The 14,053-nt window shown below is 28.5% G+C and overlaps 2 protein-coding genes across 2 annotated transcripts; one reads left to right on the top strand and one right to left on the bottom strand.

The window, feature by feature from the left end:
• The first annotated feature begins 2,337 nt into the window (after positions 1-2,337).
• LOC130672045 (F-box only protein 9) lies at positions 2,338-9,704 on the top strand. The gene is made up of 6 exons (XM_057476252.1): positions 2,338-2,493; positions 2,741-2,926; positions 3,044-3,349; positions 4,471-4,826; positions 5,173-5,413; positions 5,506-9,704. The coding sequence occupies exons 1-6, from the start codon at positions 2,491-2,493 to the stop codon at positions 5,692-5,694; spliced, it is 1,281 nt and encodes a 426-aa protein (XP_057332235.1). The 5' UTR covers positions 2,338-2,490; the 3' UTR covers positions 5,695-9,704.
• On the bottom strand, positions 9,698-14,021 carry LOC130671973 (progestin and adipoQ receptor family member 4). Its single transcript, XM_057476153.1, has 7 exons — positions 13,998-14,021; positions 13,761-13,853; positions 13,333-13,696; positions 12,907-13,131; positions 12,441-12,544; positions 11,604-11,741; positions 9,698-10,326 (listed from the first exon to the last, which is right to left on the bottom strand). Exons 1-7 carry the CDS (start codon positions 14,019-14,021, stop codon positions 10,093-10,095), a joined length of 1,182 nt encoding a protein of 393 aa, XP_057332136.1. The 3' UTR covers positions 9,698-10,092.
• Positions 14,022-14,053: the final 32 nt, after the last annotated feature.

The raw sequence follows: 14,053 nt of genomic DNA, 5'->3' as shown, positions 1-14,053 counted from the left end.
TTTATGTGGGGCAAAATGAACCAGAAAAATTTTTGAAGTTACGAAGATTAGTTTTTTTTGTCTAATTTTTTGTATTTTAAATTGTCAACAAATTGATGCTAAAAGTAGCAGATGTCAGACAATTTTTTTTTTATAAACAAATTACTGGTAAATAAAATACAATTTTAGAATATGCGCAGAAAAGTTTCTCAGTTTTTTCTATACACGAAAAAATTTTCGGAGTGAACGTGGATTTAATCTGGAGTGAATGCGAAGCGGATGACTGTTGATTTATTTAATCCCCTTATAGTAAATTTCTCCAATTGGAGTAAAATTAACTAAGGGAAGTTTATTTTAATATGGAAACTCGGGTTCGGAGTGAATGCGGATTTAAATAAAATCCAGGTCACTCCGAAATCACTCCGCTAAAAAAAACTTCTTATTTACTCCGTATGCGGAGTCACTATTTTTTACCCCGAAACTCCAAGTGACAAAATGAATTTTGATTGAAATAAAACCCGGAACCACTCTTAATTTTTACAGTGTAAGTATTTTATTTCTTCATCTAAAAGAAAAAAATTTTTTTAATGTCCAATGTTTTTAGTATCTTGCAAATAATTAATTTTTTTATGAGTGTGAATGCAGCAGATACAAGACAAAGTTTAAATTATAAGTAAATTAACTGAGAAATAAAAAGATAAAAATAAAAAAAAAGCACATACCGATTTTCAAATTCTATAATTGCGCATTTTTTTATTTTTATTCGACTTACATTTTATTTATTTATTTATTTATTCCCTGCCAGAAATTTTTCGGAATTTTTTCTGAAAAACTCAGTTCTAAAGTTCTAAAGACTTTTTCTAAGTTTTAAAGACTTTTTCCGAGTTTTTCAGAGAAAAGTTCGAAAAATTTCCACCAGGGTTTCAAAATTTTTAAAATCGACTGTCAGTTACATTCACACTTATAATTTTTTTATCAAACATCTACTAAATACAATTTAATTAACTAAACCAAACCGATTAATAAAAAACTTTAATGAAATTATTTAGATAAAATAAATATGAAGTGTGAATGTAGCAGACAATTGTCAATTTTTTGAATTTTAGAATAAATGAATGGTTGCGTAACAACATATCTGCGGACAAAATATCCGCAGACAAAATAACCACATGACAAAATATCCGTGGAAATAATATCTGATGAATAGAATATCTACGGACAGAATATCCTGAAAATGAGCATACCAAAGATATAAATTCATCACATCAAAATTTTCATAGTTAAAATAACAGTATAAGAAAGTTATTAAAATCATATTTTATAAACATTTATCGTTAATTCATTAAATACTTCATGGGAAAATACATATGATTGATACATACATAAATAGGTGTGAAACATAGGGCTCTTTTTTCACGAATTTTTTGTGTGTGCAATGAAAATATACGGACAGAATATCCTTGAAATTGACGTAACAAAGAATTTTGACCTAACAAAGAATTTTGACGTAACAATTGAATTTTTATCGACAAACATTTAATCAATTAAACTTTTTTACTGATTTTTTGTCCGCATATATTTTGTCTGATGGATATTTTTTCAATGGATATTTTTTTGCTACATTCATATTCATAAATAAATAAGAGTAAATGTGGCAGGCATAGGGTAGAAGTACCGTTTTTGGCCACTTAGAAATTTTGAATAAAATAATTTGTAAAATACACAAAAACATAATTAATTTTTTTAAATGTGTTTGAAGATATTTTCATCACACTATTGCAATGAAATTTTTTTTTAATATGTTTTCATTATTTAAAATAAAGTATTAAATGTCCAAAAATGGAGCAGTGGCCACAAATGCTACTTCTACCCTACAAAAACTTTTTAATTCCATATAAAAAAATTAAATAATTAAAATCATAAAATTTAGAAAAAATGCATGTACTGAATTTTGAAGTCTCTAAACACGCATTTTTTTATTTGTGATACTGAAGTTAACCGACGTCTAATGATCTTTGATTTTTTGTAAAACGATAAATTATTAAAAAAAAAATTTCTATTTTATAAACATTTTAATTAATTATTTCAAAATTTTAAAAATTGTCAATTGACCGCTTACTTTACTTATTTAAATTTTCCAGGCTAATTTTCCATTGTTACAATAAATTTTTCCTCACCAAATTTACCACCTCATGTCCATCTTACCCCTTCTAATTTTAAAAAATTCCTGGTCTATTTTGCCCGCGAAAATTTAAATTTACAAAAAAATCCGACCCATTTTCCTCGAAATTTGAATTAATAACATTTTTGACTTTGCTCCCGTTTTCCTTACAAATTATCTATATCTATATATTCATACATAAATATAAGACATAATAACAACAGTACGACAACAATGGCGGCGGTACATCAAGCGAATTTATTTTCTCGATGTGTCGTTCGTTATACTGACCGCGAATATACAAATTGAACCAAAAAAATAATAATCAAGATTATTAAATTTCAAAAATAATGGTACGTCATATTTCAAATTACAATGGATCCTTACAATTATTATAGTATATAACAGCTGTGAATATCAACTTGTCATTCTAACCTATCACCTATTCAAAAAAAAAAAAACAAACAAAGTAAACATTTCCACTTGTTCCGAATCTGTCATTCAAATAAATGACCTTCTTTCTAATAGTAAAAAAAAAAGAAAAAGAAAAGAAATTTAACCTGTATCAGATTAATAACAAAGGGATTAATTGACTTATAGAACCAACAAGGTGATGAAGGTGCTGATGAAGGTGAATCTTCTTCTTCCTCTTCTCCAAGTGTCCAAGACGCTCTAGCAAATTTCCGTGAGCAATGGCAGCGAGAGTTAAAAATATCTCCGAAAAAAGAAGTACCCAGTCACTCAGCCAAGTCGTCAATTGACCATGAACTATCAACAGAAGATAGGGCTAGTATTTATAAATTAAAACCCAAGTTTCTAATCTTGATTTATAGATTTAACTTTACAATTTTATCTTTTTTATTTTTCTTTTATTAATCGATGAATGAATGAAATTCTTTACAGGCCAAAGATTTATTCCTCAAAGGTATTGAGTACGAGAGAAATGGAGAGTTGTATGATGCAATTAAATTTTATAAACGCGCTGTATCATTGGTCCCGGACATCGAGTTCAGGTTATACGAGTCTATGAAACCAAAGATCAAAGAAAAGGTTGATAGTAGTGAAGAAAAACAGAAAATAATCGTTGATTCTGGCGATGCGTATGACAATGACGAGGTTGATGTCAGCGAAGATGGTGCGCTGGTTGCTAAACTATCGAGAATTGTCAATAGGAATCAGTGGGTCTGTTTTCCCCGCTTTGAGCAGAGCGTAAGGTCTTTTTGTTTTTCTTTATCGCAATTTTACAGGGTGGCCACAAACTGGGAATTTAATGCAACTGAAAAATTAAAAAAATTTTCAATAATACACTAGTCAAAAAAATATTAAAATTTGTGATATTATTAAGTATCATCCCAAGAATATTCTGCGAAATTTTCATAAAAAAATAATGGAAAATAAGCCAGTGGTAGTGGGGAGAGCCGGGTCACCTAAAAAAAAAGTCTCCATGCCGTAAGCAGGATAACTCATGACTGCTTCATCTGAATCAAAAAACCAAAAAGATTTCTTTAGTACATAAGTTTATCTTGGATTTGAACGAAGGAATAAACAACATATTCATTTTTGAATTTTTGGTAAAGGTGCAATCAAAAAACTCTGATTTTTCCCAAAAATTCTTCCTTTTGTTTAATTAAAAAATAAGTAGTTATTGAAAAAAAAAAATCCTTCGTTCAAATCTAAGATAATCTTATGTACTAAAGAAATTTTTTTGGTTTTTTTATTTCAGATAAAGCAGCCATGAGTTATCTTGCCTACGGCATGGAGACTTTTTTTTGAGGTGACTCGTCTCTCCCCTCTACCACTGGCTTATTTTTAAATATTTTTTTATGAAAATTTAGCAGAACATTCTTGGAATGATGCTTAATAATTTCTCAAATTTTGAGAATTTTAATAACGAAAGTACAATGAAAAAAAAAATGACAACAATATCCTCTTTTTTTTAATCTTAGATCCCTTTTCCTCCTTAAAAATTTGAAATTTTTTTTCTATCCCTTAATTTTTGTGACTTGTGTACTTTAAATTTTTTTAATCATAAAATTTCTTGTTAAATATTTTAACTAACATATTTTTAACATCTAGTAATCAAAAGTAGGCCATAGTAATTTATTTTATTGACTTTCTGTTGGTTTCCCGTATGATTCAATCATCAAATTTAATTATCGACAATGAAAATATTATAAAAACTTTGAATATTTAAATAAAATTTCTAAATCAGGAAAAAATGTGAAAAATTTACCGGAACACCGAAAAATATCAGGGAATTTCGAAATCATTTCGTGGCCATCCTGTTTTGATTGATTATAAATAATAATTAATTTTATTTGTTCCTGTAGATGACTCACATGTCTGCACTACCTCTGGAGATAATTTTGTACATTTTACGATGGGTCGTGTCATCAGAACTAGACATGCGTTCATTAGAAATGTTTTCTCGCGTTTGTCGCGGATTTTTCATCTCTGCACGGGACCCGGAGCTCTGGAGACTTGCCTGCGTTAGAGTCTGGGGAGTAAACTGCGGGCAGTATGAGCCTAGATATCGCTCCTGGAGGGATATGTACTTAAAACGTCCCAGGTTAAGGTTCCACGGATGCTACATCAGTAAAACGACGTACATTAGACAGGGAGAAAACAGTTTTCAGGATGAATTTTATCGGCCTTGGCATCTTGTTGAATATTTTAGATATATTAGGTATACAAATCATAATTTTTATAAGATATTTTATTATTTTAAAAACCCGGGTAAAAATATTTCGCCGAAAAATGACCGAAACCAGAGAATTTTATTCAAAGAAAATAAAATTTGGTCAAAATTTCGCTGAAGTCGTAGAATTTTATTGAAAAAAAGTCGAAAATTGGCCGAAATTTTTTTTTTTTCTTTTTTTTTAAACCGAAAATTCAGCCGGTCTATTTTCGGATTTTTTTAGGTCCAATTATCGGCCATTTTTCGGCTGCTAAAAAATTTTATCGTTATTTCGGTTTGAAATTTTTTTACCCGGGAATGAATATTTGAATTTATTTAAAATTTTGTGGTTTAGATTTTTTCCAGAAGGACGAGTTTTGATGTTAACATCAACGGACGATGCCCAAAGTTGTGTTAACGCATTAAAATATCGTAATCCGCGTAATCTTTCAGTGCTGGTTGGCCACTACAGGCTTCACGACAATCGCGTTACGTTGGTGATGAAAAAACAGGAGATTAAAAGTAATATTAGCAATAATTACAAAAAGAAAAAACGAGAAGTTGTACACGATAGTGGGGAACAAACTTTTCACCTGGTAAATATTTAAACTTTAGTAAATTTTCTTTTTAAATGTCAGGCAAAAATTTTATGGACCAGTGGATTTTAATTAAAAATAAAAATTAATAGGAATTGGAAATTCAAAGTTTTCACAAGAAAAACAACTGGCAATTGCCGTGGATTTGTTACAACATATTTACTCAGTACAAAAATGGCCAACAAGCGACAGCATGTCTGAATGTTTACAATCGTTACCCACCATTGAGATTCAGTAGAGTAAAGAGCTACACCCAAGAAAGCGAATTGCCACTGCAATAAATTCAGCTCTTTAAAATAGTGTTGATTACACTAGATTATTAATTACCCAGGTATTGAAATATTGTAATTAGTACCGCAAAAATATTTTTTAATAATTAAAAGTTTAAAATTATTTTAGTCGAGTAAATAATTTGTTTTACTATCGAAGAGAATTTTATGGTAACAATTACAATTTATTATGGGAATGGTTCTCATATCGTATGGTAACATATTTTTTTTTATATCGATTATAGAAATGGTATTCTATTTTATTGAATTTAATTTACGACCAGACTTTTTAATTCTTTTGTTTGAAAGGAATACGGCTTTACTGATCTGCTTAATTGACATATATTTATTGAAAACCTTACTGTCGTATAAGTAGTTACATGTGGATTAATATTATTTAATGCGCACTGTAATACTATACTTGTATTGTAAGGACTCTTTTAGTCAAAGATGTTAATATTATAAATACGGTTTCGCCCCGAATATACTTGCTGGGCTCATCAGTAAAGTTGATGCAAGTATATTCTACTTTAGACCGTTGAAAAGATGTTAAAAAAATTGTCGGTGAATCCTCAATATGATGATGGTGGTGCAACAAGTTTCCTAGCTTATTGTCATATTTTAAGAGGATTACGTTGATTTTATATAGCCTTGTATTATTTTATTTTATTGAATTTAATTTACGACCAGACTTTTTAATTCTTTTGTTTGAAAGGAATACAATACAAGTATAGTATTACAGTGCGCATTAAATAATATTAATCCACATGTAACTACTTATACGACAGTAAGGTTTTCAATAAATATATGTCAATTAAGCAGATCAGTAAAGCCGTATTCCTTTCAAACAAAAGAATTAAAAAGTCTGGTCGTAAATTAAATTCAATAAAATAAAATAATACAAGGCTATATAAAATCAACGTAATCCTCTTAAAATATGACAATAAGCTAGGAAACTTGTTGCACCACCATCATCATATTGAGGATTCACCGACAATTTTTTTAACATCTTTTCAACGGTCTAAAGTAGAATATACTTGCATCAACTTTACTGATGAGCCCAGCAAGTATATTCGGGGCGAAACCGTATTTATAATATTAACATCTTTGACTAAAAGAGTCCTTACAATACAAGTATAGTATTACAGTGCGCATTAAATAATATTAATCCACATGTAACTACTTATACGACAGTAAGGTTTTCAATAAATATATGTCAATTAAGCAGATCAGTAAAGCCGTATTCCTTTCAAACAAAAGGAAATGGTATTCATACTAATTATGGTAATCATTCCTATTCTATTTGGATTTCATTCTTATACAACTTTGGAATAGTTCCTATCAAATTATGGTAATAATTACCATAATAGTATGGTACTAGTTACCATAGTATGAGAAATTTCTAAGTTCTATAGTAATAGTTACCGTAATATTATAATAATGGTTACTATAAGGTATGGGAATAATTACCATAATGGTATGGTATCTATTACCATAGTATACGGTAACGATTGCTGTAGTATTTAGAAATTTCTCATATTATGGTTACCAGTACCATAATATTATGGTAATGGTTACCATACTATCATAGTAATTGTTACTGTAATAATTTGGTAATTATTTCCATGCCTTATAGTAACTATTACTATAATATATGGTAAAGATTTCTATAATATCTAGAAATTTCTCATATCATGGTAACCAGTACCATAATATTATAGTAATAGTTACTATACTATCATAGTAATTCTTACTGTAATTATCTGGTATTATTCGTATACCTTATGGTAACTATTACTATAATATTATGGTAACTATTACTATAATACTACGGTAACTATTACTATAATATATGGTAAAGATTACTATAATATATGGTAAAGATTACTGTATTATTTATAATTTTCTCATATTATGGTAACCAGTACCATAATATCATTGTAATCGTTACCTTACTATCATAGTAATTGTTACTGTAATAATCTGGTAATTATTCCTATACCTTACGGTAACCATTACTATAATATATGGTAAAGAATTCTATAAAATCTAGAAATTTCTCATATTATGGTAACCAGTACCATAATAATATGGTAATTATTCTCATACCTTATGGTAACTATTACTATGATATGTGGTAAAGATTACTATATTATTTAGAAATTTCTCATATTACGGTAACTCTTACTATAATATATGGTAAATATTACTACGTTATTTATAAATTTCTCATATTATGGTAGCCATTACCATAATATGCTAATAGTTACCACACTATCACAGTAATTATTACCATAATATCATGGTAATAATTCCCATACCTTATGGTAACTACTGTAATATACTGTTACGATTACTATGATATTCAAAAATTTTTCATATCATGATAACTATTACCACAATATATGGTAACGACTACCACAGTAGTATGGGAACGATTACTATGATATGGAAAAATTTCACATATGGGAATAGTTACCATGATGAACAGGGCTTATCACCACACGCATCTAGGAACCGTTCCTACATAAATATAGAATTTATTACTCCGTGACTACAGAAACTATTCCCTGAGTACGGTAATCTCTACCACAATTTAATTACCATACGAAACAGGAATTATTTCCCTAGTCATGGTAACTTTACCCACAGCTTACGAGCGTATATCCTATAATGTCAAGTAATTATTACCATAACATGGGTTGATATTTTATAAATCTACTAGTAATAGTTACCATAATTTTCCAAGTACCGTCTCCAGAACTAATGCACCCAGAAATCTTCTCAGTTTAGCTCGAGCTCGTAATTTTTCATATTTTTCTTATCATTATAATATTTTTTCCTGGGTAAATATAAAAAATATATAAATAGGGATTAAAAAAACAAAATAAATTATTTTTTAAAATTTTATTGGAAGAAATCGAAACATTAGAGTTAAATTATTGTTTAATTTAATAGTAATAGTTTACAAGTTTTAAAAGAGAGAAATGTTTTTTTTTCTATATATTTAAATCACGTCTAAAAATTCAGGTATAAAATATTAATATTATCTACTAATTGGTCTAAATCGCATTTAATTTGCGATTAAAATAATCAAATTAATTTCATTACGTCTATTAATTATAAATATTATCCTCTAAATTTAGTTGAAATTCAATTAAAATTATCTAGTTCTATACTTAAATTTATATTGATTTAATTCTACTGCTATTACAGCACGCAAATTAACAATTATTTTTTTCTTCAAATTTAATAATTTGTAAACAAATTGCATAATTGTAAATATCAGTAGCTATTGCGCTACTAAAGCTCAGCTAAAAAATCCATGAGTGTAAATGTAGCAGACATCAGACAAATTTAAAATGGTAAATAAATAGAGTAAATAATTTTATAAAAATGCTCTTATTAATTTTTAAAATTTTTAAATGCGCATTTTTTAAAAAATTTAATTTCATTAATTATTTAGTCTATTAATTAATAATTTTAAATTTATCTGATGTCTGCTACATTCACACTCGTAATGTAGCAGACATCAGACAAATTTAAAATTATAAATAAATATAGCAAATAATTTTTTTAAAAATGCAGTGATCAATCATGATACTGAAGTTAGCAGACGTCTAATAATTTTTGAAATTTATTTGAAACGATAAATAATAAAAAAAAAAATATTTGAAAAAATTGCACTTATAGTTTTTTAAATTTTCTACATGTGAATATTTTTAGATTTTTTTTTTTGTAATTTATTTGTTGAAAAAAAAAATCCAAAAATTTTTAGTTGTCGGCTAACTTCAGGATCATGATTAATTTTTAAATTTTTTAAATGCGTATTTTTTAAAAATTTCATTTTATTAATTAATTAGTCTATTAATTAATAATTTAAAATTTGTCTGGTGTCTGCTACATTGTGAGTTTGAATGGAGCAGACATCAGATAAATTTTAAATTCTAAATAAAAATAGTAAATAATTTTTTTTAAAATGCACTTATAGATTTTGAAATTTTTTAAATGCGCATTCTTTAAAAATTTTATTTTATTAATTATTTACTCTATTAATTAATAATTTAAAATTTGTCTGATGTCTGCTACATTGACACTCATAAAAAATCCGTGTATTTAATAATTATATTAATAAATAATAAATAATTATTTTTGATGCGCAGAAATAATCCCGCATTTTTTAACATTTTCTTATCACTCGTCTTATTTTTCGTACATGATCGAACCGCTTTATAATTATAATTATTATTAATTAATCACAGATTTTAAAATATATCATTCATTGATCACAGATTCACAGGATAATAAGAAGGTGGAATATTATTTTTTTTTTTGTTAACAGTAAACTATAAGATCATAATGAATTTTAATTATTTAATTTCCTAATTAATTTATTTATCTATTTGTTAATTATAATTCATTATGAACGAAAGCTGGAGAAGAATTTGAAGATTCTAGACAAACATTAGGAATCATCATCCACTTGATGTCACGAATTGTCGCTGTGTGCATCGACCAAACGGCACAGACGACAATTACATGCATGATATTGTGGGAATTAAAAATAAAATCAACTTGACCTGGTAACCATTTTTCGGGAATTCTTAGTGCGCCTATTGCTCCGCCAATCACAGCAACGAGATCCTGTTTTAAATAATTTTATTCATTAATTTATTATTTTAATTTGAGGAATTTTTTAGGAAACAAGTTAGCAGACGTCTGATAATTTTTGGATTTATTTTTGAACGGATAATATATAAAAAAAAAAGTTTTTAATAATTGCACCTGTAGTTTTTCCAATTTTCTACATGTGCAATTTTTTTTTTTTTTTTTTTTTTTTTTTTTTTTTTTTGTAATTAATTTGTTGAAATAAAAATATCCGGAAATTGTTGATTGTCTGTTAACTTCCGGAAACAAAAATTAACACGATCCTGAAGTTAGCAGACAATCACAAATTTTCGGATTTTTTTTATTTAACAAATCAATTAAAAAAAAAAAAAAAAAAAAATGCACATGTAGAAAATTTAAAAAACTACAAGTGCAATTTTTTTTTTACAATTTATTGGTTAAAATAAAATCCAAAAATTATTAGACGTCAGCTGACTTCAGTATCATAAATTAGTTGACGTCTAATAATTTTTTGAATTATTTTCAAACGGATAAATTATAAAAAAAAATATTTTCAAAAATTGCACCTGTAGTTTTTTCAATTTTCTACATGTGCATTTTTTTGGTTTTTTTTTTTGTAATTAATTTGTTGAAATAAAAAAATCCGAAAATTGTTGATTATCTGTTAACTTCCGGATACTAAAATTAGCTGACGTCTAATAATTTTTTGAACGGATAAAATATAAAAAAAAAAATATTTTAAAAAATTGCACCTGTAGTTTTCTTAATTTTTTACATATGCATTTTTTTGATTTTTTTTTTTTTTTTGTAATTAATTTGTTGAAATAAAAAAATCCAAAAATTAATGATTGCCTGTTAACTTCCGGATCATATTTTTTTTTTTGTTAAAAAGTATAATGTAATTATTTAAATTAAAATATTGAACTGTATCTTAATTTAAAAACTTTTTAAATGCAGTACTAATTTAAAAAAAAAAACTTTGATTAGTTTTCGATAATTGGGAGTTTATAAAAGATATGAACTTGACATAAAGTTTTTCGTATTGAAAAATTAATTACACATGAAAAAAAAAATTAATTAAAATCCATGTTCTTAAAATAACAATCGGCCTCAAAATAAAAACCAATTAAAATTAATTGACTTATGGACAATAAAAAAATAGTTATTCAAATTTCCATTTCTGATCTTATTAACAACTTCAATTAATTCTTAAAATTTCAATTACACTTTTTCAAAAGTGTGTCAAATAATTGTAAAAATAATAAAGAAAATCCCAATTAACATCCACTTACTTGCAGTACGATATGTGTTAAATTATCAGGATCACCGCCAGTCAAATGGAAGCATCTAAGTGTCAAAAAAATCATTCTCATCATGAACGGAGGCGCGAAGCAGAGTCTTCTCTCCCACGGTGACTTGGCCCTCATTGCCTAGATTGAATAATTGACACTTAAACACTTAATATATACATATATACATTCATAAATGCACTTAGCATTCAAAAGACATCCAATTAATACCAACACCAAACTTTATTGTCACATAATTATATCGTGTTACTGATTCTAAAAGGGCATAGACACTAAAAATTTTCGGAGTGATCGCGGATCAAATCCGGAGTGAATTCGGAGCAGATGACTGTCTATTTATTTAATTCCTTTGGAGTAAAATTTACTCCGAGGAGTTTCTTTTAAAATTAAAACTCCGAATCAGAGTGAATGCGGATTTAAATAAAATCCGAATCACTCTGCTGGAAAAAAAACTTCTTATTTACTCCGTATGCGGAGTCATTTTTTTTTTTTTTACTCTGGAACTCGGAGTAATGGCGTGAATTCGGAGCGAATGACTTTTTATTTATTTAATCCCCTTGGAGTAAAATTCATTTCCAAGTGAAGTTTATTTTAATATGGAAACTCCGGTCTGTAGTGAATGCGGATTTAAATAAAATCCAGGCCGTTGGGAAAACAATCTCTCTATTTACTCTGTATGCGGAGTCTTTTTTGACTCCGGAACTCTGAGTGACAGAGTAAATTGGAGTAAAATCCTCCGAATTCACTCGCGATTTTTTTACAGTCGAAAGGGTGTATAAAAATATATATCCTTTTAGAATTAGTGACGTGATATCGTACCTTAAATAATCCCCAGATACTAAGGAAGACATACAGCAGCATCGTTGAATACCAAAGTATCGGCGTAAGACAGTGCACTGATGTTGCAATCATTGGTAATGCGCCTAAAATCAATACTCTTTTAGTTAATTTGCCCTTGATTTTATATGATCCAGAAGTTAACAGACAATCAGAAATTTTCGGATTTTTTTTTTTACTGGAGAATTACAAAAAAAAAAAAAAAAAAAAAAAAACTAAAAATAAGCACATGTAGAAAATGAAAAAAACTATAGGTGCAATTTTTTCATATATTTTTTTTTAACGATTTATTGTTTAAAAGAAATCCAAAAATTATCAGATATCGGCCAACTTCCGTTTCATGATTTTATTATATCACCATAAGATTTTTAAATTCCCACTACTCGTCTAAAAAAAAATATTTATAAACAATAAACAAAAAATTAAATTTAAAAGTCAATATAATTACCAATACTCTGACAAACCCAAATTCCAAGCATGTCAAGTTTCAGTAATCCCTTGTAAAATTTTTCTCCATAGTCAAGATTCATAAACAAGTGATATATAAATGACCCGATCCATGGACTCACAGCACCAATAAGATGACACCAGGAAATGAAACCAAAGAAGACACCTTTTTCCCACCATGGTAATAAGTCAGGAATCGTTAGCAAGATATGTAAGACAGCTAGACCTGGAACATCACCAATTACTCACTAAATAACACGAGCCCAAACTCATAATAAAAATAGTTTAATTAAAATTTTAAACATTCACCCAAAGTCTAAAAGACCTTGACCCCATTATCTAAACCAGTTACGCCAGTGGCCGAGTCATGCCCAAACCCGTGTCGACTTTTGACAAAACAAGATTTAGAAATAATAAAAAAACTTACCGTGTGTGAAGGTATTGACAGTTTCATTGTGAATATAAAACAGACTTCTCAAGCATCCTTTTAAGTTTGTGATTTGTCTGTAGCCAGTGCGAATGTGTGGGTTGAATTGCAAGTGACTTGGCATGTCACTCCAGGTCTGAAGACACCAGTTATCTTTGTCATCGTAGGTTTTAGTGCAGCTTACATCAGCCTTGTCATTAATATTATCATGATCATCGGTGCTGGCCGTGATTGCTGACAATTTATTATAATCCAATTCGTTATTTGCCACGAAATTCGCAGCTATTAACTCGGTCACCTCTCCCGCCAGTTCTGTACGCACGTCCGCATTGCGCGGATGCCCAGACAACAATGTGCTCAAATCCTCTTAAATATTATCGCGATAATATTTTATGCGCACCACTGAGTCTTCGGGGTTCTTTTGATACGGATCCCGATGATCGGGCCAGCGGTCGGTGAGGTGGTGGTGCTGCTGCTGCTGGTGCTGGTGGTGGTTGATTGTGATTATTATTCAATACTGCCTGTAAAATAATTTAAATATACCCAAGGTTACTTTACATCTGCTGCTAACTACACCACCCACTTACACCCTCTCGACACTACTCGAGGTTTTATCCCTTGTGACCTCTTGGCCTTTATTCTTCTGCGCTTGTCGCCATAGATACGCTAATCGATTTTTTGAGCCTCATTATTTTCATATTTATTATTATACGTCATCTAT

Source organism: Microplitis mediator, chromosome 7 (assembly GCF_029852145.1).
Source record: "Microplitis mediator isolate UGA2020A chromosome 7, iyMicMedi2.1, whole genome shotgun sequence".
NCBI classification, from domain to species: Eukaryota; Metazoa; Arthropoda; class Insecta; order Hymenoptera; family Braconidae; genus Microplitis; species Microplitis mediator.
This window is presented reverse-complemented; position numbering and strand designations above follow the sequence as displayed.

Bases quoted from the DNA above. Each gene is read 5' to 3' on its own strand.
- LOC130672045 (XM_057476252.1), top strand. The intron at 4,827-5,172 runs GTATACAAATCA...TTTGTGGTTTAG, and splicing joins GAATATTTTAGATATATTAG to ATTTTTTCCAGAAGGACGAG. The intron at 5,414-5,505 runs GTAAATATTTAA...AAAAATTAATAG, and splicing joins GGGAACAAACTTTTCACCTG to GAATTGGAAATTCAAAGTTT.
- LOC130671973 (XM_057476153.1), bottom strand. From the start codon at position 14,021: ATGAGGCTCAAAAAATCGATTAGC. The intron at 13,854-13,997 runs GTATCTATGGCG...ATTATTTTACAG, and splicing joins GGCTCAAAAAATCGATTAGC to GCAGTATTGAATAATAATCA. The intron at 12,545-12,906 runs GTAATTATATTG...TATTGATTTTAG, and splicing joins TTGGGTTTGTCAGAGTATTG to GCGCATTACCAATGATTGCA.